This window comes from Erinaceus europaeus, chromosome 6 (assembly GCF_950295315.1).
Source record: "Erinaceus europaeus chromosome 6, mEriEur2.1, whole genome shotgun sequence".
Classification (NCBI taxonomy): Eukaryota; Metazoa; Chordata; class Mammalia; order Eulipotyphla; family Erinaceidae; genus Erinaceus; species Erinaceus europaeus.
In genome coordinates, this window is record NC_080167.1 from 17282426 (window position 1) to 17309623 (window position 27198).

Here is a 27198-nt window from a genome sequence, read left to right on the forward strand (position 1 = left end):
TGGCCAGGCCCTGCTTTAGGAGCTCCGTGCCACTGTGCCCTCTCTAGAACCAGGAGGCACCTGGCCGGGTCCCTTGCTTTCTCTGAAAAGCATCCTGGTTGCAGGGGAGTCCAGCAGCGGCATCAGCCGGGACGACTACATTGGCAGTGTGGCCAAGGACATTGAGAACAAGATGCCCAAGGTCTTCGACTTGGACCAGGTCCGGAAGCACCTGGGCTTCAGCATCTCGCCCACGTCGGTGGTGCTGCTGCAGGAGCTCGAGCGATTCAACAAGCTGGTCGTGCGCATGACCAAGTCCCTGGCTGAGCTGCAGAGGGTGAGCGGACGTCCACTGGGCACGGCGGCATGTCCCCCCAACCCGTGTGCAATGGGCTTGCCAGATGGCTCTTGTCTCCAAACAGGCCCTGGCAGGAGAGGTTGGCATGAGCAGTGAACTCGACGACGTGGCCAGGGCCCTTTTCATTGGCCAGATCCCTAACATCTGGAGGAAGCTCGCACCCGACACCCTCAAGTCCCTGGGAAACTGGATGGTCTACTTCCTGCGGCGCTTCAGCCAGTATACGCAGTGGGTGAGTGGCCGTGGCTTCATGCTGGCCTGGACTCCTTCAGCTGTCCCGCTCCCACCCCCAGCGGTAGTCTCAGGGTGCGGGGCAGCCTGGCTCCTCAAGCACCTTGTGTCTTCCTTCCTTTCCCCTTTTATTGTTTTCTTTTTGCTTCCAGGGTTATCACTGGGGCTTGGTGCCTGCACTATGAATCCACTGCTCCTGGAGGCTATTTTTTCCCTTTTGTTGCTCTTGTTGTTTATTGTTGTTTTTATTATTGTTGTTCTTGTTGCCACTGTTGTTGGATAGGACGGAGAGAAATGGAGAGAGGAGGGGAAGACAGGGGGAGAGAAAGACACCTGCAGACCTGCTTCACCACTTGTGAAGTGACCCCCTGCTGGTGAGGAGCCAGGGGCTTGAACCAGGATCCTTAAACTGGTCCTTGCGCTTTGCACCACATGCGCTTAACCCAATGTGCTACCACCTGCCCCCTTCCTTTCCCTTCTGTTCCTAAGACTTTGAAGCCTGTTCTGCGCAGCCAAGTTCATCACCTAGGAGTTGCCACGGCAACTGTCCCATCATGTACCTAGTCCTGCTGTCACTTTTGAGGGGACTCTGCAAATAAGGCTATATCCTCTCTCCTCATGGACATTCAAGGGGGGAAGCAGTGGTTTTCTTTTCTCTATCTGTTGGCAGGAATAACTGCCCTGGAACACAGGAGTCGGCCCCATGGGGAAATGGCTACAGAGGAATAGTGCCTCCGATTCTGACAGCACTGACGGGCGGGGGGGGGGGGGGGGGGCACCACGGACACGGCATTGAACTCTGAAGCATGAGGCCTGAGTTGGATCCAGGGCACTGCATTTCTCTTTCTCCAGTCTCTCCTCATAAATGAGCGTTTTTAGATTCTGACAGCAGTGGTCAGATGGTCCTCCAGAGAAGCTGAAGCCACACTTTATGAGCAAACTCATTCCCTCACCTCTGCGCCACACTGTGCTTTGGATCTTAATATCTAATTGTACATTTATTTGATTTTGGCGAGGCAGGCTGAGTACACTGTACAGGCTTATAGACATTTATGGGAATTTCTTGCATGAATTGTCATTTTTGTGTCAAGCCTCTTCTCTTCCTCCTCCTCCTCTTCCTCCACTTCCTTCTTGTGGTGTGAGGGGAGAGCACTGTCGTGTGTGTGTGTGTGTGTGTGTGTGTGTGTGTGTGTGTGTGTGTGTTGTGTGCCTGAGCCCCACCAGCTCCCTTGCTTCTGTCTTTGGATCAGCCTTTCACTGGAAGACCTGCTCAGACCTGCTCAGAGCGGCCTCCTGTGTCCAGGGATCCCCTCCTCCTGCAGATGCCTTTTAAGAGCTTTGTGTATGGTGGGGAAATGTGCCTGTTGTCTGCCAGTGTTGCGGCGTTCCCCCAGCTTGTCACCAGACTTGACTTTGTGGTGTTTTCCTATAGGAAGGGTTCACATTTTCATGTAGCCAAGCAAGCAAAATAGGCTTGCCTTTTGTGGCTTCTGAGTTTGAAATTCCCCACTGCAAAATTATGAGAGCATTTGTCAGACAGCCAGTCTGCACTATTAGGGCTTTACTTTCATTGTTATATCTACATATTTATTGCATCTGGACTCAGGTGGGCCATTTGTGTTTTTTCCAATGGGCAGTCTCCCTGGTTGTCCCAACACTGCCTTTGTGCCAGTAAGGCAAGCTGTGTCTTTTACCATGAAGCCCACTTCCGGTGAGTGTGCCCCTGGCCTCTGGGGGCAGTCCCGGGCCTCCAACGCTGCCTCCCCTTCTCTCCAGGTCACAGATGGTGAGCCTGGTGTCATGTGGCTCTCAGGGCTGCACATCCCAGAGTCCTACCTCACGGCCCTGGTGCAGGCCACCTGTCGCAGGAATGGCTGGCCGTTGGACCGCTCCACCCTCTTCACACACGTCACTAAGTTCCAAGATGCAGAGGAGGTCAATGAGCGGGCAGGGCAAGGTAGGGAGATGACTCCAGACTCATACTTCCTCCTGGGGCCCCCTGGGTGATCCATCCTGAGTCAAATGGATGAGTGTGGGTGGCCTCATGGGGCCAGGGCCTAGTGGAAAGGCAGTGTGGCCTCCCCCCATGTCCAGCCATCACCTTGGACAGAGAGAACTGCTCCTTTTCCAGATTAGTGTCACCTGGGGTGGGTGGCAGGGACAACACTCACCATACTCACCCCTCCAGGAAACGGGTTCCAGGTCAGAATCAGATCTTCCGGTGACCTGAGCTGCCAGATGAGTGGTCTGGGGTCCCGGCTAGATAGCAGGAGGGCTAGGTGGGCAAAACTCAGCCAGGTAGCATCAAGCCCTGTCGACTTTGGCCCCTGCTTCCCAGGGCCCAAGGAGGCCTGACTACAGGAGACCAGAGCCCTTGGCTAGCTTGGGGAGAAGGGCTCAAGGGGGCCGATCCAGGCCCCAGTGACAGGTGGCCAGTGAGGTTTCGGGCTGCTGGGGCCTCATGCCCATCCTGTCCCCTCAATTCATATTCCTGATTCTGGTTGGTGGGAGTGGCAGGTGGGGGGTTGCCCTGGTGACAGTGGACTCCAGTGGTGTCCTCTTTGCAATCTAGGGGTCTGTTGTGGTCTAGGTCTGTGAGCCTGGACACCAGACTGCTGGGAAGAAGTGCCCAGTCCCTATCCACTTCACCATGGCTGGGGGGTCTCCTCGGGGTTGTCCCCCTGCCAAGGGAAGGTGAGTGGGGCTGGAGTGACAGCCACCTGTCATACAAAAGGTTTGGGCTAAAGCGCAAGGACCGGGGTAAGGATCCCAGTTCGAGCCCCCTCCTCCCCACCTGCCAGGGGTCGCTACACAAGCAGTGAAGCAGGTCTGTAGGTGTCTTTCTCTCCCCGTCTTCCCCTCCTCTCTCCATTTCTCTCTGTCCTATCTAACAATGACGACAACAGTAATAACTACAACAATAGGGAGTTGGGCGGTAGCACAGCGGGTTAAGTGCAGGTGGCACTAAGCACAAGGACCAGTGCAAGGATCCCAGTTCGAGCCCCTGGCTCCCCACCTACAGGGGAGTCGCTTCACAAGCGGTGAAGCAGGTCTGCAGGTGTCTTTCTCTCTCTCCCCCTCTCTGTCTTCCCCTCCTCTCTCCATTTCTGTCTGTCCTATCTAACAATGACGACATCAGTAATAACTACAATAAAAAAACAAGGGCAACAAAAGGAATAAGTGAATAAATAAATAAAATAAAAAATAACTACAAAAATAAAAACAACAAGGGCAACAAAAGGGAATAAATATTTAAAAAAAAAACTTAAAAAGAAAAGGTGTGGGCTGTGTCTGGGGAAGGCCAAGCAGTTGGCGCCCTTGCTGTGTGTCCTCTCCGAGTGTCTGACAGAGCAGATGCCCACGTGACCCTAATCCCTGGTCTCTCCCGGCCGGCATCCCTAGGGTGCTTCGTCTCGGGACTGTACCTCGAGGGTGCCGACTGGGACCTGGAGAGAGGGTGTCTCGTTAAGAGCAAACCTAAGGTGCTGGTTGTGGATCTGCCCATCCTGAAGATCATCCCCATCGAAGCACACCGCCTCAAACTGCAGGTGGGAGTCCCCGGCCCCACGCCTGGGCCCTGCCACCAGTTCCACCTGTGAACATGAGGGCCCTTATCCTTTTCTGGGTGGGTAGGGGAAGCTCCTAGTGGGATGGAAACCGGAAAGCCATGGAACTCCTGCCCAGGGGATTGCGCGCCCACCTGTGCAAACGCAGGACCCCCAGATACATGGGCCAGACTTAACTTCTGCAGGGACGCCTCCCTCCTCACCAGAGCCCTGAGGCTGCTCAAGTTAGAGAGCAGGCACTTCCTGCTTTGTGGGGTCTGGGTCCACTTTGAATTCGAGTGTCCGCCTTTGTATCCAGTTGTGAACCTTGCACACTGCCCCCACCCACCCCAGGCTCTTAGCTCTAAGCATGGGCCACACCCCTCCTCAGAAACCTCCCCCATCCGTCCACAGGGACCCCTCACATGCCCTTCCTTTGCAGAACACCTTCCGGACGCCTGTCTACACCACCTCCACCAGAAGGAACGCCATGGGAGTCGGCTTGGTTTTTGAAGCCGACCTCTTCACCACGAAGCACATTTCTCACTGGGTATTGCAGGGAGTGTGTCTCACCCTGAATTCTGACTAACCCCTTCAGCAGAGCAGGGTGCAGAAGGGTCTCTCAGGGACTGACTGCATCAAGGTCATTCCGTGGACCTCTCAAGGGGAAGGGAAGGGGTGACACGGGTCTGCCTTCCATTTGAAATGGGGCTATTTTTATCTTAAGATAAATTAACCTGAGTGTTTTAAGTATTATTTTAAAAGGATTCTGTATATTCAGAAAGTAAATACCAGAGGCTTTTTAAGTTGTGTGAAGTTTCCTTTTTCTTCTTAGGAAAAGGCCTGTCTGGGTGGATGGGTCTGCCCCTGCATGGCCTGAGCGGGGCATCTAATGTCCTCTACAAGGCGGGGGTTTCAGCTGATGCCTTGTGCTGAGAACTGCCTGCTGGGCGTGCAGCATGGTTCCGACATGCACTCGAGTCTCTGGGCCCCTGGGCAGGGCTGGCTGTGCCTTCTGGGCACCAAGGGGCTACCCTGGGGCCTTGGGGACTAGCCTGGGGCCCTGGGTGGGGGGTAGGGCAAGCACTGTCCAGACACAGGGATGGGCCTGGTCTTGAGCAGTTTTTGCCCAAAGCTCAGAAGCACAGAACATTCTAAGGGACAGCTGGGGACAGTGAGAGGAGGGACACAGGAACTCCTCTTGCTGGGTGTGAAGGCACCTGGGAGACTCCCTACGCCTGTAGGTGGGGGGCTGCGGTGCGCCCCCAACCCCCAAAGTTCCTCCCAGTTTAATAAAAGACACAAAAGAGAAAGGAGGCAGTTTAGAAAATAAAGTTTGTTGGGAGCTTGAACATTTTGGGTAAGACTAATAACGAAAGAAGCTATGAACACACATTCGGGTTGTGGCGACGTGAGGCGAGCCGCCGTCTTATTTAGTGTCTGACATACAGCTGCTGGGCTGGGGGCGCCCGGGCGGGCGGCGCGGGGCGCCGGCAGGGCCCCAGCCCGCGGGCGAGGCGGAGGCCGCCTGTGCGGGAGCAGCGGGGGCGCGGTGCGGGCTTGGCCGGGGCGGGGCAGGCGGGGCCCGCGGGGTTTGGCCACAGCCTCATAAATACGTCTTCTGCAGCGGGGCACGGTCGTGTTTCGGTGTCAGAGGGCGGGAGGAGAGTCGTCTGGTGCGAAAAGAAAGCTCTGGCATGCAGGGGGCTGGAGAACAGGACGGATGGGCGGACGGACGGACGGAGGGGCGGTTGAGTTCTTCCGGGTGCTCACAGTGCGCGGCCGGCGGCCGGGCTCACACAGTTCTGTCGGTCCCTGAGTGCTTCCGCACCACCTTGCCCGCGTTCACCTGGTCCACGGCCAGCGTCTCCACCCCCGCGGGGCCCTGCGCGGCGTGCGGGATGCGGTGCGCCACGCCCACGTGCGGGTGCGGCTGCGGCTCGCTGGCGCCGCGGTCCGAGGCGATGGGCGGGATGACGAGCGGGCGCTCCTTGATGACGTGCACCTCGGCCGCCTCGCGCGCCAGCAGGAACGGCGTGGGGTCGGGCATGGCGTCCACCGGCTCCCGCAGCAGCAGCTTGCGGCTCTCGGCCCCGAACCTGTAGACCTCCTCGAACTCGGGGTGCAGCGGGGCCGAGAGGCTCTTCTTCATGCGGCGGCGGGGCGTCTCGGGCAGCTTGTCCTTGGGGGGCGCCGGCTTGTAGCTGGCGAGCACGGGGCTGCCCGACGGGCTGCCGTCGGAGGTGCCGCTGGAGCTGAGCAGCTTCCTCCGCGCCGCGTGCAGCTGGGCCGTCAGGTAGGCGATGGTGCCGGCGCGCTGCTCCAGCTCGCCGCTCAGCAGGGTCAGCTTGTGGCTCTTCACCTTCAGCTCCTCCAGGTACTTCTTCTCGCGCTCCTTGATGGTGTTCTCCAGCACCAGGATCATGGCGTTCTTCTGCTCCAGCTCCTGCAGCAGCTCGTCGTTCTCCTTCTCCTTGACCTGCAGCTGCGCCTCCAGCTCCTCACATCTCTGCCTGAGCTCACTGCTCCGCGAACGCCCGTCTCCTGGAGGCCAAGGGGCTGGGCTCAGGGCCGGGGCGCCCCCTCTCTCCTGTGACCTGCAGCCCGCGTGGCCAGCATCCTCGCACAGCGCCCTCCAGCCCCCAGCCCAGCCTCTGTCTGCCTGCCTGTGTGTCCGCCTCTCCTGGACCTGACTCCTAGCTGCTCGGCCCCAGGACCACTGCAGGGAGTCAGTGCGGTTTCAAAAATCCATGTGGGGGATTGGGCAGAATAACCCACCTGGATAGTGTGCCACTGTGTCATGTGTGCAACCTGCGTTCGAACCCGGACCCCCCACACTGAAGAAAGCTTCAGCACTGTGGTCTCTCTCTCTCTGCCTCTATGTCTTTATCTAAAAAACAAAACAAATCCCATATGTGTCCATGCATCTGTATGACAAAAGTGACTTCTGACAGTGGATGCCACAATACATCTCCCAAGAAAAGTTTTGTTACATTCAAAAAAGAAAAGACAGCAGACTCGGAGCTGAAGCTTCACAGGTGAAGAGAGTGACAGACCAGGCTCTGATGCCTGCCCACCACCCCCAAATGCCGGCTGTGGCACAGTGCTCAGACCCAAGCCCTTGTTGTCTGTGAGTGTCAAGAGTGTCACCCCTGATCAGAAGCTTCACTTCTCAGCCCACACCCAGCTGAGGGGACCCTGTTCCTCCCCTGGAGCTCTTGTCCCCAAGACCTGCGCCCAGCCAGGTGTGGCTCTCGGGGGCCCTCCCACACTTTCCCAGCTGGAACCACCAGAGGCATAGTCTGTGCTGGGCTGGGAAACACCTGTGACTCCCCCCACTGGGGAGGGGTGCTCCCCCATCAGGACCACCTGGGAGGCTGTCACCCCCCCACCCCACACACAGCACTGAGACGCCCCCTGCCAACTGTTACCAGGAGCCCCGTCTCTGACGAGGGCTGAAGCAGGAGGACAGAGCACCTTGCAGAGAGGGTGCAGGTAAGAAGTGGGGTTCCTCAGCTCCTTTTCAAAGGCTTTAATCACAGCAGGGTATAGGCCAGGCCCTCCCACCGGAAGAGCACCTCCTTTTGTCCTGAATCCCTGGAGGCCCAGTTCCCTGTGGGGTTGGGGAGACACCCCCCCATGTCCTCTTTCCAGGCACCTCCCCCACCCCCCAGACAGAAGTGGTCCTGGCCCAGGTGAGCACTGAGCAGGCGGAGCCTTCAGGCCGTGTCTGGGTAGGACCACACACACACTCAGGAAGGGCAGGCACCACTGGGAAGCCCCGTCGGAGAAGGGCATTTGGCTCACATGTAGCTCTGCAGATCCAGATGCCCAGCCCAGGCAGGAGAGTGTGGAGGAGGCCCCAAGACCCATCTCTCTCCTGCTCCAGCTGCCATCAGCCTGGCACCCTTTGGGGTCCCCAAGGCTCCTGAGGATTCTGGCTGGGGAAGCTTCTGGGATGGTGCTTTAGAGTATCTTGGGGATGGGAGTAGATAGCAAAAGGTTATATGAAGTGACTCTCATGCCTGAGGTTCCAAAGTCCCAGGTTCAATCCCCTGCACCATCATAAGTCAGAGCTGAGCTGTGCTCTGGTTAAAAAATAATAATAATAATAAAATCTTAAAAGAGAGGGTCTTGGGAGGTAGGCACAGCTCCTGCTCCTTTGGCACTGAGGGGCAGTTTACCCAACAGGACACACACTACCAGCATGACCACCTGCCTGGGAGGGGCTTTGGGAGCAGTGCTGTGACATCTCTCCTGTGTGTCTTCACCTGTCTCTCACCCTCTAGCTAAGGGGGAAAAGAGCCCACCAGGAGTAAGTGGAGTCAGGCAGGTGAGTCCAGTGCTAATGCTGGCAGCAAAAACTGAAACCAAGCACATCAACTTCTTGATTACAGAAGAAAAACACTCATCCTAGAAAACCTAGAAAAACAAAAGGAAGAAAGCTAGAGGAGAAATCCAGAAAAACAGATCCCAGATAGGACTCGATGGAGAGAGACAGCCACACCTGGGGCTCCAAAGCAAGCACGTCCCCCACCCCCACCCCGTGTCTTTGGAACAAGTGTGTTTCTTTTACTTGTTCAGGGACATGCCAAGGGCATAGGCACCTGCGGCAGGGCTGTAAGGATCAACAGCACTGACTTTTGGGAGGGGACGTCTTACCTGTGTGTTCCAAACCTTTGAGCGTTAGTTCATATGTTAGATCTAGAAAGAAAATCATAGGCGTTAATCTTGCATTGGCAGTGAATTTCAGCTCAGCTTTGGAAATGCAGAAGCACTTCCTGTGATGGGCCTGGCTTGGGGGCAGTGGGGCAGGTGTGAGAGTGGCTGGGACTGTTGGTGACTGGACTCCTGAGGGCTTGGGGGGACCCTCCTTCCCCCTAGGACGCATCCCAACTGCCTGCAGTTGGCAAGCTGCTTGCTGCGTCTATCACTGCACCGGCCCCCAGAATGCCTTGCAGAATACTACCTGTGGCATTGGGAGCTCTGAAGTCCTGGGCCCACCACTTGGGTGTCACAGCCTTATCTGGGGAGGACGGGGCTCACCATAGGAGCACAGAGGAAAATCCCCTCCTTGCTCCTCTTGGCTCAGCTTGTTGAGAGCGCCCTGGTACCAGCTCTGCCCCCCACCCTCACCCCCGTCCCAGAGACCCCGCGCCCCATACCCCCCACCCTCACCCCCGTCCCAGAGACCCCGTGCCCCATACCCCCCACCCCTACCCCTGTCCCAGAGACCCCGCGCCCCATACCTGTGCAGTGCTGCTGCAGCCGGCGGATCTCGGCATGCAGCCCCTTGAGTGTGCTGGCGTGCTCCCGCTGGAGGAACAGCAGGTTCTTCTGGGCGCTCTGCAGCTGGTTCTCCAAGTTTGTGGCCGCCATGCTGACATGCAGACGACCTGCAGTGACAGACCCTGTGCTGAGCACCTTCCCACTGCTGTGGGCTCGGCACTGGGCAGTGGGCCCAGCAGGCCCCGGCCTCTCCACACACCACCCACTTTTAGCTAACGCCTAACACAGCCCAGGGTTCCATGACCAAGGGGGCACCGAGTTCACCCCCACCAGAGAAGGGGTTCACACTTCCCTGTAATGGCACCTAGAGTCAAAGCCAAGAGTGGGAGGGAGAGGCGGGAGGGGAAGATTCAAGAGAGGAGCCCCTAGACTGCCTGCATGGGCTGACACGAGCCCCACATCCTTCCTGGGGGCATCTCAGCAACTGCCTCAATGGGCATGGCAGGAGTTTGGACTCTGTCCCCAAGCCCTGCCAGTCCCCGGCTTCAGTCATCGTCAGCCACTCACTGGGGGCTGTTTCTCAGCCTTTACGGTAACTCAAGTGATGCAGTGAAGTCAGCCGGCCTTTCTGGAAGAGCTGCCCCAGTAATTTAAGACGCCCTCTGTAGCCCTGGGAGACTCCGGGACCAAGCGTGGGCTGTTTGCTTATAAATTATTCTCGTGGTGCAGAGTGCACTCTCCCAACTGGCCGTGCCAAACAGCCCTCCCCAGGATGTAGACTTCTCCCAGGGCTTCCAGTGTGAGCATGCCTGTGGACGGTGCTATGGATAGGTCTGGAGACGACACGCACACCCAGGGGACTGTCACCAGGCCATGTGAGACCAGCTCTCTAGTCTGTAAGATCGGTGACATAACATTTACACCCCAGAGCAGCTTCATTCACAGGGAAAAGCTGCCCCCACAAGTTCCACTCCAAGGGAAAGTCAGCAAAGTCAGAGAGGGAGGCAGGGTGGGGGGTGGTTATACAGTTGCGGGGCCACCCACAAAGCACAGCTCATCTCCGCACAGTCACTGTCTGCCGTGCTGTCTCCTCTCTGCTCTACAGGCTGCTGACACCTGGCTTCAGGGACTGAGAGCAGGTGTGGCCCAGACATGTGTTGACACGGGTTGCTGTGGCTCCCCGTCCTCCAGCCAGGCCATGTGAAAGAAGTTACAGGAACAGGTACAAGGACCTGGGTTCAAGCCCTCTCTCCCTACTTACAGGGAGAAACTTCATGAACAGTGAAACAGTGCTACAAGACCTCTCTCTCTCTCCCCTTCTCTCTCAATTTCTCTCTGTCCTATCAAATAAAACAGAAAGAAAAGGGATAAAATGGCTGCTGGGAACTGGATTTATAATGCTGGCACCACGTCTCAGCAATAACCCTGGTGGCAGGGAAAAGGGAGGGAGAGAGAGTAAAAGAGGGAGGGAGGAAAAGGGGGAAGGAGGGAGGAAGGAAGAGGGGGAAGGGAAGGGGGAGGAAGGGGGAAAGGAGAAAGAAGCTCTGGGAGACACAGCTGAGAGGTGGCCCTGGGAGAGGCACAAGGAACACCAGTGACGCCCTGAACAGGAGGCTGACAGACAGCGAAAGTCTGGGAGTCTGCATAGGGGACCAGGGCCTCCCACTGGTGTGCACACCCTCACCCCTCTGGCAAAGGAGAGTGATGGGGAAGCACAGCGGGCAGATGCTGCTTGGTGCTGCTGGTGCCACCAGCAATGTCGCAGCAACCGGCCTGCTGCCGCAGGGGATGAATGGGGCTCAAGTGCTCATCACTGGCAGGCCCCATGCTGGTGAGGCACACGGCTCTGGGCAGGAACCAGCAGAAGCCATGTCCCCCAAAGGTAGAAGGCCTTGGCTGCGATTCAGTTTAAACCACATCTGCATACTTCGGGTGATAAATTCACCAGGCACTAGTTGCTGTTAAGCTCTAGTTGATTTTGATGTCCAGACAATGAACCGTAAAGAAAGTATTCTGGGGTTTGGGCTCTAGCACAGCGGGTTAAGCACACATGGCATGAAGCTTCAAGCCGCCAACTCCCCACCTGCAGGGGAGTCGCTTCACAGGTGGTGAAGCAGGTCTGCAGGTGTCTCTCCCCCTGTCTTCCCCATCTCTCTCCATTTCTCTCTGTCCTATCCAGCAACGACATCAATAACAACAACAGTAAAAACCACAACAATGATAAAAACAAGGGTAACAAAAAGGAAAATAAATAAAATATTAAAAAGAAAGTATTCCATTTCAGCTCCTGTGACGATGGGTTCCCTGGGGCAGGGCTGGCATCTAACTATTCCTTGTCATCATTTGGTGACAACAGGCTTCACTGAGGGTCCCAAGAAGGTGGGGGTTCTACTGCGTCTCAGCCCCAGCACAAATGGCCCACAGAGAGCTCCAGTCTGAGTCTCGTCCTGACCCTCAGGTGGCATTCTCCCTCTGGCTCAGGGCACCCATGCATAAATGATGGCGAGACTTAACTGTGGGCATCACCACTTGGCAACAGTGCCTGCCTGTCCCTTAGGTCACCTGTCCTCAAGGTGCTGTCTGAGGAGAAACAAATGCCTGCCGTCTGAGCCTCGCAGCTCCTCCCAGCTGGAGGAAGAGGGGAGAGGGTCTCCCTGGCAGGGGCAGACTCCAATGCCAGAAACTACGATGCTTTTCAAAATGTGCAGCCAAATGTACAGTGCTTGGAAAATGGGTGTGGGGGAGACATAGTGGTGGGCTCTGCACTTGGGAGGGAATGCAGCTTCTTCCTGCTGGGGGCCCAGGCCAGACACCCAGCAACAGAGAAGGCGCCGTAGCCCAGTCAGTGCGACCAGAAAGGGCCAGGTGTCCGTCTAGACCTGTGTGCCCGGGTCTCCGGAATCTGGGGACCCAGTTTGCACGCCAAGGCTTTGCTCACCCTCCTCTCCATTCCAGAGGCCTCTGGAGGCTGAGTCAGCAGCAAGGTTCCTGCCAAACAGCAGTGCCGGCCCCGGGAAGCACTCTGGCCTTAGTGACATGGGGGGGGGGGGGGCGAACTAGACCCCACTGTGCCCGGGAAGCACTCTGGCCTTAGTGACATGGGGGGGCGAGCCAGACCCCACTGCACCCGGGAAGCACTCTGGCCTTAGTGACATGGGGGGGGGGGTGCGAGCCAGACCCCACTGCGCCCCGGGAAGCACTCTGGCCTTAGTGACATGGGGGGGCGAGCCAGACCCCACTGCGCCCTTCACAAAGGCACACCCTGCTTTAGTGTAATGTCTCCAAGTCCACACAAAGACCTTGCCTGCAGGATTCTGATCGCATCATAGCCCCGACACCCTCCCTGCTCGGCCTTGGTCCACGGGTGGCCCCTCTCAGGTCCCTTCTGCGCATGCGTCTCTGCCTGTGCTCCGGGCCTCCAGCTCCCACGCCCTGACCTGACGAACTGCCCCGCTGAGCACAGCCGTCCACCATGCATGGCTCCAGCCAGCCTCACGGTGCTGGGGGGCGCCGGTGTGGCCCACTGGTGTGAACGTGACCTCACTCCAGCATTTCCCGACATGATGGCAGTGATATTTCAACAGCAGCTTCAGGCCAGCTCAGAGAAGTCTTTAACAGGAAAAGGTCTTGCCATCTGAAAGGGTGTGTGTGTGTGTGTGTAGGGAGGTTCCTGGTGCCTGTGCGTTCAAAAGTCGATTTCTCTCTCAGCTCCACACAAAGCTGGTGGAAATAGGATAATTATTTTAGAGCCTGAAAAAGAAAAATAGCACAGCAGCACTCATGTGGTAGCTGCGAAATAGCTAGACCAAGCTATTTCAGATTCCCACCGTGAATAAGTTATGGCCCACTCACATTTGATGCCCTCACGCCGGGAGCCCTGAGCACTGGAGTCCTGCTGCCCTGCCTCCTGGAAGGTCTCGCCCCAACAGGGCTGCCTGCTCCCAGCACACCCACTGGCTGAGTACAAGCCCACAGGCCTCTATGGCTTTTTTTGGGGGGGGAGGGGGAGCTTCCTGTGCTGCTCAGAAGTCCTACAAAATAGCACTGCCATGAATATAGATGATTCTGAGCAGGGAGGTGGTTTTCTAAGTGGTCACAAACTCAAAAAATGTTGAGGGCAGCAGAAACCTCAAAACCAGCTATCTGTTCAGTTTCTTAATCACTGTGTCCAGCCAGATTAAGACACTGAGGCCCAAAGAAGATTTGCTTGCCGGGTGGTGGTGAACCTGGTTGAGACCACATGTTACAATGCACAAGGACCCAAGTTCAAGACCCCAGTCTCCACTTGCAGGGGGAAAGCCTTGCAAATGGTGAATCAGGTCTGCAGGTGTTTCTCTGTCTTTCAGTCTCCCTGTTCTCTCTATTTCTGGCTATCTCTATACAATAAAAAAGATAATTAAAAAATAAAAATAAAGATAATGAGGAAGATTTGCTTAACCAGGTGGGATAAAAGAGGCAAGAATGGCCAAACTCCAGGTTGTGCTGGAGTTAAATTTGAATGCTGTCACCTAGTTCATCATTTATCTAAGAAAAGGGACATTTTAAATGTGCAATGTTATCAGTTACAGTGTCCAGCATGTAGTAGGTGCTCAGAGAGTGCCAGCTGTCTCATCTGGTGTTTCTGTAGTGCCAGGGCTGTACCCAGGACCACGCAAGAATGAGGTATGTGTTCTGCCGCCAAGTCACCTACTTCAAACAACTAACAAAGACTAGTTACTTATGAGAGAGGTGAAGTTCCACAGGATTGAATCCAGGGCTTCCACAACCTTTTCCCTGAAGGGCCTCCCAGCTCCTATGCTTTAATATAAAAGTTGGTCAATAGGGGGCCAGGTGGAGGCACACCTGGTTAAGTGCATGCTCCTAAGGACCCAGGTTCTATCCCCCACTCCACGCCTGCAGGGGGCGATGCTTCACAAGTGGGGAAGCAAGTCTGCAGGTCTCTATCTTTCTCTCTATCGCCCCTCCCTTCTCAAATTCTCTCTGTCCTATAAGTATAATAAAAAGAAAAATAAAGGGGAAATAGACATTGGGAACAGTGGATTCATAGCTTTAGCACCGAGCCCCAGCAGTAACCCTGGAGGCAATAACAATAACAATGACAACAACAACAATAAACAGTGGTCAATAATTATATGAATGTACCTTCAAGTTGTCTCCTTAGCCTGCCCTGGGGTAGTCAGGGCATTTCCTGGACACTGTAAGAGTATGGAAGTGACTTAGCAGAGAAACTGCAGTTATTTCCAAAGAGGGACACATAAAAGCCAACAGAAGCACTTTCTGTTGGCCTTTATCATCCATTTTCACTGCAGAGAAACCATCAGGAAAGCAAACAGAGAAAGGCAGGCAGAGTGAGGTGCCCTAAGGGACAGTCAAGCCTCTGAAACAATCTATAGTACTCTGCAGGAAGCTCAAAAAGGCCCAGGGTTAGCCAGGCCACCAACCAAGGCTACAGACAGATACCTGTCTTGAGGAGACACAGCTGGCTCTGACCAAGAACTCCAATAGACAATATTCTGAATTCACAACAGCCATAAAGAAATGGTCTTCAACTGAAGGACCCACCGGTTTCCTCATCACATAAACTTTCCAACCTTGAGAATCCCCAAGAATTAGGCACCAAGAAGAATGGCATCATTTCAAGGAAACCTACACATTCAACTTCCAGTCCACAAATAATTTAGGAGAACGAACGAACACCATTACGAAGTGATGTCAAAAGTAAAAGGGGCAACCATTTATTAAAGTGACATAAATCTCATTGATCACCTTTAAAAAAGTAGGGTACTGTTTGAATGTGACCGAGTACTTAGCACGGGAGTCAGAATCTTGGGTTTCAGTTCTCACTTGGCCACATTCAAACTGCAAACTCTCCAAACCTTCCTCCTTTTCTTTGTCAAAGATTTAATTAGTAGGTTTTTAATTCTCTACCCAAGCACTGCTCAGTTCTGGCTTATGGTGGTGTTGCGGATTGAACCTGGGATGAAAGTTGTTTTCATAACCACTGGTTGTCTCCTTAATTAACTTTATGAGCAAAAGAATGTGAAGAGCATGGCTGATCCCTGACATATAGTGACATCAGAAATTGAATCTAGGGCCTGTGGGGCCTCAAGCCAGGAGTCCCTGTGTTGTGGCGCTGAGCCATCTCCCTGGCCCCAGCTGGTCTGTTATAACATGAGCAGTAATCACCGTACACCAAAGCATTAAAAGCATTTATCTTGGGGTCAGGTTACTACTTGGTTGAGCATGCGTGTTACCATGCACAAAGACTCAGGTTCAAGACCCTAGTCTCCATCTGCAGGGGGGATGCTTCATGAGTGAAGCAGGGCTGTAAGGTATCTTTCTCTCTTACTTCACTTTCAATTTCTGTTCCTACTCAATAAAAATATATACAAAAAGAAAAAAAGCATTTATCTCTAGAGGGTGAATCACTTTGGTACTATACCAAATGCTCCTTTAATGAGATCATAGATTACAGCTGGACAGAAGGTCATTTCTCTTAAAAAAGATAATCACCGGGGGTTGGGTGGTAGCGCAGCAGGTTAAGTGCACATGGCAGCCAAGCCAAGGACCAGTGTAGGGATCCCGGTTTGAGCCCCCAGCTCCCCACCTGCAGGGGGGTTGCTTCCAAGCGGTGAAGCAAGTCTGCAGGTGTCTGTCTTTCTCTCCCCTCTGTCTTTCCCTCCTCTCTCCATTTCTCTCTGTCCTATCCAACAACAACGAATGCAATAACAACAATAAACAACAAGGGCAACAAAAGGGGAAAAATAGCCTCCAGGAGCAGTGGATTTGTAGTGGAGGCACCGAGTCCCAGTGATAACCCTGGAGGCAAAAAAAAAAAAAAAAATCACCAAGTCTCCACTAGCGATGTGGTGTCACAGGTTTGTTTTCTTAAAAATATTTATTCCCTTTTGTTGCCCTTGTTTTATTGTTGTAGTTATTATTGTTATTGATGTTGTTGTTGTTGGATAGGACAGAGAGAAATGGAGAGAGGAGGGGAAGACAGAGAGGGGGAGAGAAAGATAAGACACCTGCAGACCTGCTTCACCGCCTGTGAAGTGAGCTCCCTGCAGGTGGGGAGCCGGGGGCTCGAACCGGGATCCTTATGCAGGACCTTGTGCTTTGTGCCACGTGCGCTTAACCCACTGCGCTACTGCCCAACTCCCTACAGGTTTTAACTATCATCCCAGGGCTATCTTCAGTGGCTAGGACTGTGATGAGTTTGGCACCATCAAGAATGGACAGGAAGGCAGTTTCTAATTAAATTTTTTTTTATCTTTTAAATTTTAAAAATTTATTGGATAGATAGCCAGAAACCAAGAGGAAGGGGAAGATAGAGGGAGACTGAGACACCTGCAGCACTGTCTCACCACTCGTGAAGTTTCCCCCCTGCAGGGGCTCAAACCCGGGTCCTCGCGCATTGTAACGTGTGCACCCTACCAGTTGCATCACCACCCAGTCCCCCCAGGAAGGCAGTTTCTGTATGTGCAGTGAGGGTGCTGGGCACCTGGGCACTCCCGTCCCCACGCATCCCACACAGCTGAGATCCTCCGACCTTCTCTGTCATAAAATCCAAGGGCCATCAACAACGCTTTAGATGCCGACAGCCATTTCCTTCTGGGAGGACGCAGAGCCCGGCATTACTGTCGTAATAGATGTGATTAGAGAGACGGGCAATTAGCCTGGAATCTGATCTGGGGCTGTCTGGCAAGGCTGCAGTCACTGGAGGCCGCAAGATAGATCTACTACCCGCCTTTCTCTGCAGCCTCATTAGCTCATCCTTGAAGAGTTTCTGTTTGGCTTCTATTTAAAGGCCATGTCTGCTGTCTGCACACAGGCACGGACTCACATAGAAGCGTCTTGTGAGGAAGGTGAGACTGTCTGAAAGAGTCTCAGAGAGAGCAGTGCGCAGGCTTTGAGCTCACCAAGTGCTTCTGGGAGTGCCTGGGCCTCGTGACAAATAGGGGGCCTGGCCACACCCTGGGGTGCAAGAGCCAAAGTACCCCATCTCCTGAGATGGGGCATTGCTGTCAAGGTACAAGGCCGTTACTGAGTCCTCTTGGTATTTCTGATCTCACAGAGCAAGACTCAGAGAGATGAGGCTTCTGAGGAAGGAGGTGGCCCAGGGGTCAGCTCGGCTCTGGTGGTTCTGTGGGCTCTTCCCCCTCTCCGAAGCCTCCTCCTGCATTTCTGAGAGGCCTCCAGGATGACTACCCTCCAGGCTCTTCCCTCCCCCAAGCTCCCGCCGCAAGTTACCTTATATCCTAAGCCAGAGCTGCAAACATTTACAACTACACAGAAATATCATTTGTGATCCTGGGTGTGCTGGGGCTTGGCGCCTGTGCTTCTGGTGGACTCTCCCCCACCCCCACCCCCACCCCCCTTGAATCTACAAGAGAGCAGGAGAAACAGAGGAGACACACCAGAGCATGATGTTCCCAAGTGGTGCTGGGGCTTGAACCCATGACCTTGCACAAAGCAAACTATGTGCTCTAATGAGTGAGTTACTTCACAGCCCCTCATCTGTTTTTATTTTATTTATTTACTTGTTTATTTATTCTTGCCTCCAAGGTTATTGCTGGGGCTTGGTGACAGTACAAAGAATCCACCGCTTCTGGTGTTTTCTTGATAGGACAGAGAGAAGTTGAGAGGGAAGGGTTGATAAAGAGGGGGAAAAAAAGACAGATACCTTCAGACCTACTTCACTGTTTGTAAAGCGACCCCTCTGCAGGTGGGGAGCCAGGGGGCTTGAACCAGGATCCTTGTGCAGTTCCTTCTACTTTGCACTGTGTGCTTAACTTGGTGCACTACTGCCTGGCCCCCTATTTATTTATTATTTATTTTTAGCACTATTTAAAAAAATTTAATATTCATTTTTCCTTGTTTTTTTATTGTTGCTGTAGTTACTGTTGTTATTGACATCATCGTTGTTAGGACAGAGAGAAATGGAGAGAGGAGGGGAAGACACAGAGGGAGAAAGAAAAGATAGACACCTGCAGACCTGTTTCACCGCCTGTGAAGCAACTCCCCTGCAGGTGGGGAGCCGAGGGCTCGAACTGGGATCCTTATGCTGATCCTTGCATTTTGCACCACGTGTGATTAACCCAGTGCTCTACCGACTGACTCCCATCACTGTCTTTTTATTACCTTTATTTGCTTTTTACTGGATAGAGACAGCCAGAAATTGAGAGGGAGGAGGAGATACCTGCAGTTCTGCTTCACCACTTGCAAAGTTTTCCCCCTGTAACCTGCACTCAATCAGGTGAGCCACCATGAGGCCCTCTATTGAATTAATTTTATTTATTTTTTTAATTTTGCTCCCTCCCCTTTGTTACCTAGGTTGTTTTTTATTGTTGTAGTAGTTATTGTTGTTGTTGATGATGTCATCATTGTTAAATAGGACAGAAAATGGAGAGAGGAGGGGAAGACAGAGAGGGGGAGAGAAAGATAGACACCTGCAGACCTGCTTCACCACCTGTGAAGTGACTTCCCTGCAGGTTAGGAGACAGGGGCTCAAATTGGGAACCTTACGCCGGTCCTTATGCTTCGAGCCACGGCTTAACCCAATGTGCTACTCCTTGGCCCCTTTATTTTTTAACAAACAAAATACTGCTCAGCTCTGGCTTATGGTAGTGCTGGGGACTGAACCTGGGACCTAGCAGCCTCAGGCATGAAAGGCTCTTAGCATAACCACTATGCTATCTCCTCACCTCATCCGTGAATTTTGAAGGTCTGTCATTTACCCATATGATCCTCAATCAAAAGTTGAGGGACAGATATATCTCTTGAGTTAGGTTATTTCCACCTGGTGCTATTTCCCCCTAAACAGAAGGGAAAGTAAGCAGGTCACACGTGACCAGTATTTCCATTCTACATCTGCCTGGGAGAACTAGTTTTTAACTATTTACTGGTTGATAAGTAAACACCCAACTGACTTTTCACACTCATGAATGGATGTACTTCTTGAACTTTAGTGCTTGATTAAAATCTAAATTGTACTTTCTTGGCCAAGAAGACAAGTTCACTTGCTTTTAAACTCTCTCTAGGGGTCTGGGTGGTGGTGCACCTGGTTGAACACAGTTAGAATCTCTATGTGGTTTGTTCAACAGATGAACCGTTTCAACTGACTGAACTGATGGGGCTTCTTTTATCCATTTTGCGGGCCTGCGTAGCTGCCGTGTAGGCTTTAAGAAAAGGTATTATTAACGGAAGCTTTCGTTTAGCCATCTGTTCCCTTTCTTACAAAGATAAATAAATAAAGCAGCCAATTGTTTCATTTGCTTTAATGAACATATTTGGCCAAAGTCTCACTGGGTGTGTGAGAATATGAGTATCACCTACAGAGACATGACATTAGCCATTTCTGAAGTCAGAGACAGCTCAGAGGAGTCAGCTCAGTCCCACAGTCTAGAGGCTCGGGTACTTAGTTTTAGTAACTGCATGTACTCTGGTGGGCATCGAAATGATTGCTTTGGGGAGCCGGGCGGTAGCGCAGCGGGTTAAGCGCAGGTGGCGCTAAGCGCAAGGACCGGCATGAGGATCCCGGTTCGAGCCCCCCGGCTCCCCACCTGCAGGGGAGTCGCTTCACAGGCGGTGAAGCAGATCTGCAGGTGTCTGTCTTTCTCTCCTCCTCTCTGTCTTCCCCTCCTCTCTCCATTTCTCTCTGTCCTATCCAACGACGACGACATCAACTACAACAACAATAAAAAGACAACAAGGGCAACAAAAAGGAAGATAAATAAATAAAATTACAAAAAAAAAAAATCTAAAAAAAAAAAAAGAAATGATTGCTTTATTAGACACTGATATCTATGGAATAATGCAGTTTCAGTTCCAAGATTTTTTTTTTTTTTTGTCCTCAGGGTTATCGCTGGTGCTCAATGCCAGCACTACAAATCCACTGCTCCTGGAGGTTATTTTTCCCATTTTGTTGCCCTTGTTATGATTGATGTTGTTATCGTTATAGCTGTTATTGTTGGATAGGACAGAGATAAATCAAGAGAGGAGGGGAAGACAGAGAGGGGGAGAGAAAGATAGACAACTGCAGACCTGCTTCACCACTTGTGAAGCGACTCCCCTGTAGGTTGGGAGCCGGAAGCTCAAACCGGGATCCTTCCACCGGTCCTTGCGGTCCTTGCGCTTCTTTCCATGTGCACTTAACCTGCTGCGCTATCGCCCAGCCCCCTTCCCCCAAGATGTTGTAAACGAAGATAAACATGTTCTTTGAGGAGAGTGTTTACTAGGTGTTTCGCACCTAGTCTCTTCTGCCCCATCTTCAGTGTGTTCTTCTAAGATCGTGTGACCCCTCTGCTTTCCCATCTAGTGAGCAGGCTGCCCGAAACCATCCTCCTCTGTAAAAGCCTCCTTCCCACCAGCGTCCTGTACTGAGTCTGACAAACAAGGTGCATTTACTGATAATATTTCAGACCGATACCCGGAAAGTCCTTCCTGCTCACAGTGACCTTTTATTATGTCAAGAAAGGCATGGACGCCCAGGAGCCAACATTCCAGTTGCACAGGACGTGTGCCAGGGAGGAGAAATGCTGCCCACCAGCCACAGGGCCATAAAGGAGGCCTGCCATTTCCAAAGGGACAGGCTGCTGTGCGGTATAGGGGGAGCTGGTGAGTGGAGCTCTCTGCAGGTGTGCAGGGGTGGGGCAGGGCCTTCGAAGGCGTGTCTTTGCCACCACGTGAATCATGTCAGATAAAGCAGCTGTTAATTAGTAACTCACCCCGGCACAAGTCAATGAAAACAAAGGAAGGTGAAACAACGACTCTTGTAGGAGGTGAGCTGAGGGAGGCTTTCTCTGAGTCGGGTGTGGGCTCAGTGTCTGCTAGTGCCCCCGTCCTCTTTGGCTTCCCAAGGGCACTGCTGTCACTGCCTCTGCGTGTAGACTGTCCTTGCTGTGCTCACCTCCTGAGTTTGGCTTCATGCCCCCACAGTGGGATTAATTAGGATCCCTGGTTCAGGGCCACTTTCTTTAGCTCTTTAAAAATAATAACCGCCCACTGCATCCACATTTGGGGAACTTGGCGGTTTTGGTTTGGGGTGTCCAGGTTTTCCATTTCAAGTCCAAAATTCTAGGTGTTTTCAGCTCCTCCTGGTTGACTCACAACTGGCTCAGTCTGTCTGTCGGTACATCAGGAGTCTGTATTTCTTTCCTCTGTTTTCAAAACAGCCGGGGGTCCCCTTAAATTCCTTGCTGCCCCTGGAGACCCAAGCAGCCTGCACCTCAGTGGAATGGAGCGCGTGCCTGTGATGCTTTCCACTGGCTCCACTCTGCTTTCCTTGGGGGTGGGCAGGTCATAGGTGACCTGCCCATCCTTCCTACTTCTGTAACAACATGGCCTCTGGAGGCAGGCTGAGGCATCAGGGCAAGAACACACTCAGACATGCTTCCAGCATGCAGCCCCGCCTGCCAGTCCTAGAGCAGGGATCAAGTAAGTGCCTGTACCAGAGACCAGAGTGAACCACTGAGCTCCGGAAAGGCCATGTAAGCTACGCACAGCCATACTTGCTTTCTTTGTAAGCAGCCAAGGCTCAGAGGAGTACAACACTCGCTCAGGCTTACAAACACCAAGTGCAGGAACACGACACAGAGCTGTCTAGAGGTTGCCACCTTTTCTGCCTTGGGTGTTCCAGACATTCTCTCCAGTCCCAAATGTGTGCAGCTGGGAACCACAAGTCCTGGAAGCAGCTCACGAGGGCGGGGGTGGGGGTGGATGGATGGACACTTATTCTGCACTGGGAGCCTCAGCTTGCCTGCTCCCAAGACCCTCCAGTCTTGGTCACCTCCTGTGTTCTGCAGCTTCTTCTTCCCCCTTTTCAAGGAGAAACTGTGTTGACACAGGTCTATATTTTTATCTGGGAGAGAGAGTGGGCTGTTGGAAAAGTCTTGACATCTTTTTCTGTTTTTCTTTTCACCTTCTTTTTAAAAAACATTTATTGCGGGGGTCGGGCGGTGGCACAGTGGGTTAAGCGCATGTGGCGCAAAGCGCAGGGACCGGCGTAAGGATCCCGGTTCGAGCCCCCGGCCACCCACCTGCAGGGGAGTCGCTTCACAGGTGGTGAAGCAGGTCTGCAGGTGTCTGTCTTTCTCTCCCCCTCTGTCTTCCCCTCCTCTCTCCATTTCTCTCTGTCCTATCCAACAACGAATTGCGTCAGCAAGGGCAATAATAATAGTCACAATGAAGCTACAGCAAGGGCAACAAAAGGGGGAAAAATGGCCTCCAGGAGCGGTGGATTCATGGTGCAGGCACCGAGCCCAGCAATAACCCTGGAGGAGGAAAAAAAAAAAAAAAACATTTATTGCCTTTTGTTGTCCTTGTTTTTTATTGTTGTAGTTATTATTGCTGTTGGATAGGATAGAGAGAAATGGAGAGAGGAGGGGAAGACAGAGATGGGGAGAGAAAGATAAGACACCTGCATACCTGCTTCACCACCTGTGAAGGGACTCCCCTGCAGGTGGGGAGCCGGGGGCTCGAACCGGGATCCTTATGGCAGTCTTTGTGCTTTGGGCCATGTGCACTTAGCCCACTGTGCTACCGTCCGACTCCCTTCTTTTAACTTTAAATTGCCACTTGGATATTGCTGAAGCTCAATGACAGCTTGATGAATTCACCAATCGTGGCAGCCATTCACCCCCCCTTTTTTCTTTCTATTTTGATATGACAGAGAGAAATTGAGGGGAGGGGAAATAAAGATGGAGAGAGAAGAGAGACACCTGCAGACCTGCTTCGCTGATCATGAAGTGTCCCCCCTGCAGGTGGGGAGCCGAGGCTCAAACCTGGATCTTTCTGCATGGTAACACACGCTCAACTGGCCATGCCACTACTTGCCCCCACCCCGTGCTTTTCTATGCAAAATGCATAATGGCTTTTTCTTTTTAAAAAAATTCTAATATTTATGTATTTATTTATTGTTGAGTAGAGACAGAGAAATTGACAAGGGAGAGGAAGATGAGAGGGAAAGAGACACCTGAAGCTCAACTTCACTTGTGAAGCTTTCTGCCCTGCAGGTGGGGACCAGGAGTTTGAACCTGGGTCCTTATGCACTGTAATGTATGCGCTTAACCAGGTGCACACCACCTGGCCCCCATAATGACTTTTTCTGACAACCAAATACTAGCTGAGGATTTTAGTTGAAATGTGCTTATTTGCTTTTGCATTTAGATGCAGAGAGGCAGAGGCACTGGAGATGATGCTGGGACTCAATATAGCAATACAGGTATTCTATCCTGTGAGCTAGCTCTTAGCTAGCTCTTAGCTGAATTTTAAAGCAGCCAGTGACACAGCTCCACCAAAGCCACTTCTCCGCTCAATACCGGCCTGCTGGAGGTGGACTGGGCACAGCTGCCCTCATCCCGGAGCCAGTGAGAGTCATCTTGCTCCCAGCCCCAATCCAGGCTGCCACTTACTAACTCTGCAGCTTTGAGAAAGTTCCATGTAAAAGCCCCTAGCTTTCTTTACCTGCAACAAGGGAAAACAGCATTGACTATATATATTAAGATTGTTGGGGGAGACTGAGCTTCTCAGGAGGGGCACCAGCCAACAGGGCCCACTGCGGTGTAGAATCCTCTCTCGTCCAGCATGGAGGCCACTAAGCCGCAAAGCCAGGCCCTGAGCTGACAGCACAGCACACATCTGAAAAGCAGCAGGTCGTGCGGTAGCGCAGTGGGCTAAGCAGATATGGTGCAATGCGAAAGGCTCCCGTTTCAAGGCCCTGGCTCCCTACATGCAGGGGGGTTCGCTTCACAAGTGGTGAAGCAGGTCTGCAGGTGTCTTTCTCTCCCTGTCTTCCCCTCCTCTTTCCATTTTTCTGTCCTATCTGGCAACAACAACATCAATAACAACAATAATAACCACAACAACAATAAAAACAAGAGCAACAAAAAGGAAAATAAATTAATAAAATATTAAAAAAAAAAAAGAAGTGAGTCCAAGAAAGGGAGTTTTTTTCTTTCTTTCTTTTTAAAATATTTATTCCCTTTTGTTGCCCTTGTTGTTTTATTGTTGTTGTTATTATTTATTATTGATGTCGTCATTGTTGGATAGGACAGAGAGAAACGGAGAGAGGAGGGGAAGACAGAGAGGTGGAGAGAAAGATAGACACCTGCAGACCTGCTTCACCGCCTGTGAAGCGACTCCCCTACAGATGGGGAGCCGGGGGCTTGAACCAGGATCCTTACGCCGGTCCTTGAGCTTTGCACCACCATGCGCTACCGCCCAACTCGAGAAAGGGAGTTTTTAAGAGGAGTAGGGTGGCAGCACAGTGGGTTAAGCGCATATGGCGCAAAACACAAGGACTGGTGTAAAGATCCCGGCTTGAGCCCCCAGCTCCCCACCTGCAGGGGAGTCGCTTCACAAGTGGGGAAGCAGGTCTGCAGGTGTCTGTCTTTTTCTCTGTTTTCCCCACCTCTCTCCATTTCTCTATGTCCTATCCAACAACAACATCAATAACAACTACAACAATAAAACAAGGGCAACAAAAGGGAATAAATATTTATTTAAACTGAGAAAGTCAACAGAGCCTTTGTTTCCTGCTCTATCCCCAGCACCTGGGACAAGGAATGCTTCCTGAGTAACCTGAGCTGGCCTTTAAGAAAGGCTTCTCCAGGGTTGATCAGTGGCATTCTGATCCCAATGTCTGGCCTGCCACTCTTGCCCTATAGTTAATCTCTTTTGTATTGGTGAGGGAGAGTGAGCGAGTTTGGGAATATTTCTTTGATTGGAAAGAGAATAAGTTCAAAAAAGCTTTGTGTATGTATGTGGGGGTAAGATCTCTCTTAAATAAAAAGGCAAAAAAAAAAGATTAAATTCTCAAAAAATGAAAGTGTCCTCGTTTTCCCCTTCTCCCCATGGAGCAGGAAAGCACTGTCAGAACTCCCGAGTTTCCCACCTTGCTGGGTCCCCGGGCCTCCGCTGCAAGCTCAGGGCCATAGCTCCCCCCGCTGATACAGCCCCATTCCTTGGTGCCCACGGCTGCTGCTCTGCAGCCGCTAGCCGCCATATGCCGCAGGCTGCAGCGTGCCCTGCACATGCCCACTCTTCCCTTCCCTCTCAAAAACGCATCATGATTTTTCAGCAACCCAGCTGAATTGTAGGGCTTGTACTTGAGAGTGCTCCGTGAGACACAATAAGAGAAGGAACTTCTCTGCTCTGCAAGGAGCCACAGAGCAGACGCTGCCCTATTTGGGCTAAGAATTCGGTGCCAGTGAAGATGTACAAACTTACTCTGCTAGTCTGTGTGGAAACGTATGTGAAAGGGCATACTTCTGCTCTCAAAGGGGCATCTCAAGATATCTGCATTTAGAAACTGTCATTAATCCATTGAAAATGTGACTCTGGGAGTCGGGCAGTAGCACAGCGGGTTAAGCGCACATGGCATGAAGTGCAAGGACTAGTGTAAGGACCCCGGTTTGAGCCCCCAGCTCCCCGGCTCCCCACCTCCAGGGGAGTCACTTCACAGGCAGTGAAGCAGGTTTCCAAGTGTCTATCTCTCTCCCCCTCCTCTCTCCATTTCTCTCTGTCCTATCTAATGACGACATCAATGACAACAATAACTACAACATCAATAAAAAACAAGGGCAACGAAAGAGAAAAATAAATTTTAAAAAAATGTGACTCTTACTGTCCAAGTTTGCTTTCCTCACTGGCTGCCTTATTTGCTAGCTTGGCAAACTGTGGTAAGCAATGTCTGTTTGGTCTTGGTGAGAAGCTGGCCTGTGTCTGCTTAGAACCCTATATACAGAAGCTTTTTCTTACTCAGACAGGTGCCATGGTCACTGTTTGTACCTGATGCAAGACATAGCTGGTTGGGGTCTTGTTTGTTGACTTTTCTTTTGGCCCAAAGAACTGACAGAACTGCCGTATAAATTTCATGGCGTCAGCAAGCACTGAGCATTCGTCCCCCGGAGAAGTCCATTTGCGAGCTTGATCCTGGGAGAGTGTTGGCTCTCCTGGAGGGTACTGTGCTCCCTCTGAACTCTGGCTCTGTCTGGAGACGTTCTGGGTTGTCACAGGGAAGGGGCACTTCTCGTGGTCAGAGCTCAGGATGCTGCCAGACAACCTATAATGCTTGGGTCAGGTCCCCAGGATAAAGAATTATCCAGCCAGAAATGTCAGTGGTGCTGGGTTAGAGCAGGTCCTCGGAGCCCTTTCCCTTGAGGTCCACCTGTGCTCCCCTTAGGTTTCCTGGATTTCTGGTAAGTCTTGAGTGATGGCACTCTCAGGAGGGACAGGCCCCTGTGGCTGTCTTCCTCTAATAGAAGCTGCTGATGCAGAGGGAAAGCAGCCCTCAGTGTGAGACTGCCAAGTGGCAGTTTGAGACTCTTCTCTGAACTGACGCTCCTGGTGCGGCAGGCAGGCAGGCAGGCGTGCGCAGAGGCACCTTCGCCTGCTTCACTGTGCTGGTCAGAAAACATACATTTCACTTTGCTTGACTTTGCTGAGAAAAGGGGCTGTATGTAAACTCCAGTTTGCCTAACAGCAGTTATTTTCTTTGCACTATTTGACATGACAAGATTGTGGTTCTCCCCTCTGAGTTCTTAACTCAAGTATGGAACAGAGAGGCTGAATGCAAACAAGTCTGGAACCCCAGACAGGGGACTTTTGGTCCTATAGTTAAAAAGCTACATATTCTGGGAGATGTTAGTTTACTAACATCACTCATCAACATTTACCAAAGACATGCTTCCGATGGGTGTACTTGTTATCTAAAAAGTTAGAGCAGCCTTATGGAATTTTGCTACTTAAGGGCTTTAGATTCTTGGATGCAAAGGAATTCCTGTTTTAAAGGAAGTCACTAAATACTTTAATAAATTTTATGAGGATTTTAAATACTCCTAAGAAACCTATCAT

General features: G+C 52.2%; 2 protein-coding genes across 6 annotated transcripts in view; one reads left to right on the forward strand and one right to left on the reverse strand.

The window, feature by feature from the left end:
* The window catches only part of DNAH10 (dynein axonemal heavy chain 10), a 131301-nt gene extending 126382 nt beyond the window's left edge, over positions 1-4919 (forward strand). The window contains exons 73-77 of the mRNA XM_060193269.1: positions 105-316; positions 402-569; positions 2345-2525; positions 3971-4116; positions 4556-4919. Coding sequence (XP_060049252.1) covers positions 105-316; positions 402-569; positions 2345-2525; positions 3971-4116; positions 4556-4702 — 854 coding nt within the window. The 3' untranslated portion in view covers positions 4703-4919. The remainder of the gene's footprint in view (positions 1-104; positions 317-401; positions 570-2344; positions 2526-3970; positions 4117-4555) is intronic.
* Positions 4920-5430: 511 nt separating this feature from the next.
* The window catches only part of CCDC92 (coiled-coil domain containing 92), a 30638-nt gene continuing 8870 nt past the window's right edge, over positions 5431-27198 (reverse strand). For 4 of the 5 annotated variants that reach the window (XM_060193261.1, XM_060193257.1, XM_060193258.1 and 1 more), the window contains exons 2-4: positions 9363-9509; positions 8776-8817; positions 5431-6657 (exon numbers count right to left, since the gene is read on the reverse strand). In XM_060193261.1, coding sequence (XP_060049244.1) covers positions 5909-6657; positions 8776-8817; positions 9363-9492 — 921 coding nt within the window. In that variant the 5' untranslated portion in view covers positions 9493-9509 and the 3' untranslated portion in view covers positions 5431-5908. Of the gene's footprint in view, positions 6658-8423; positions 8536-8775; positions 8818-9362; positions 9510-27198 lie in introns of those variants that run through there. The other variant, XM_060193260.1, reaches the window with a different exon arrangement.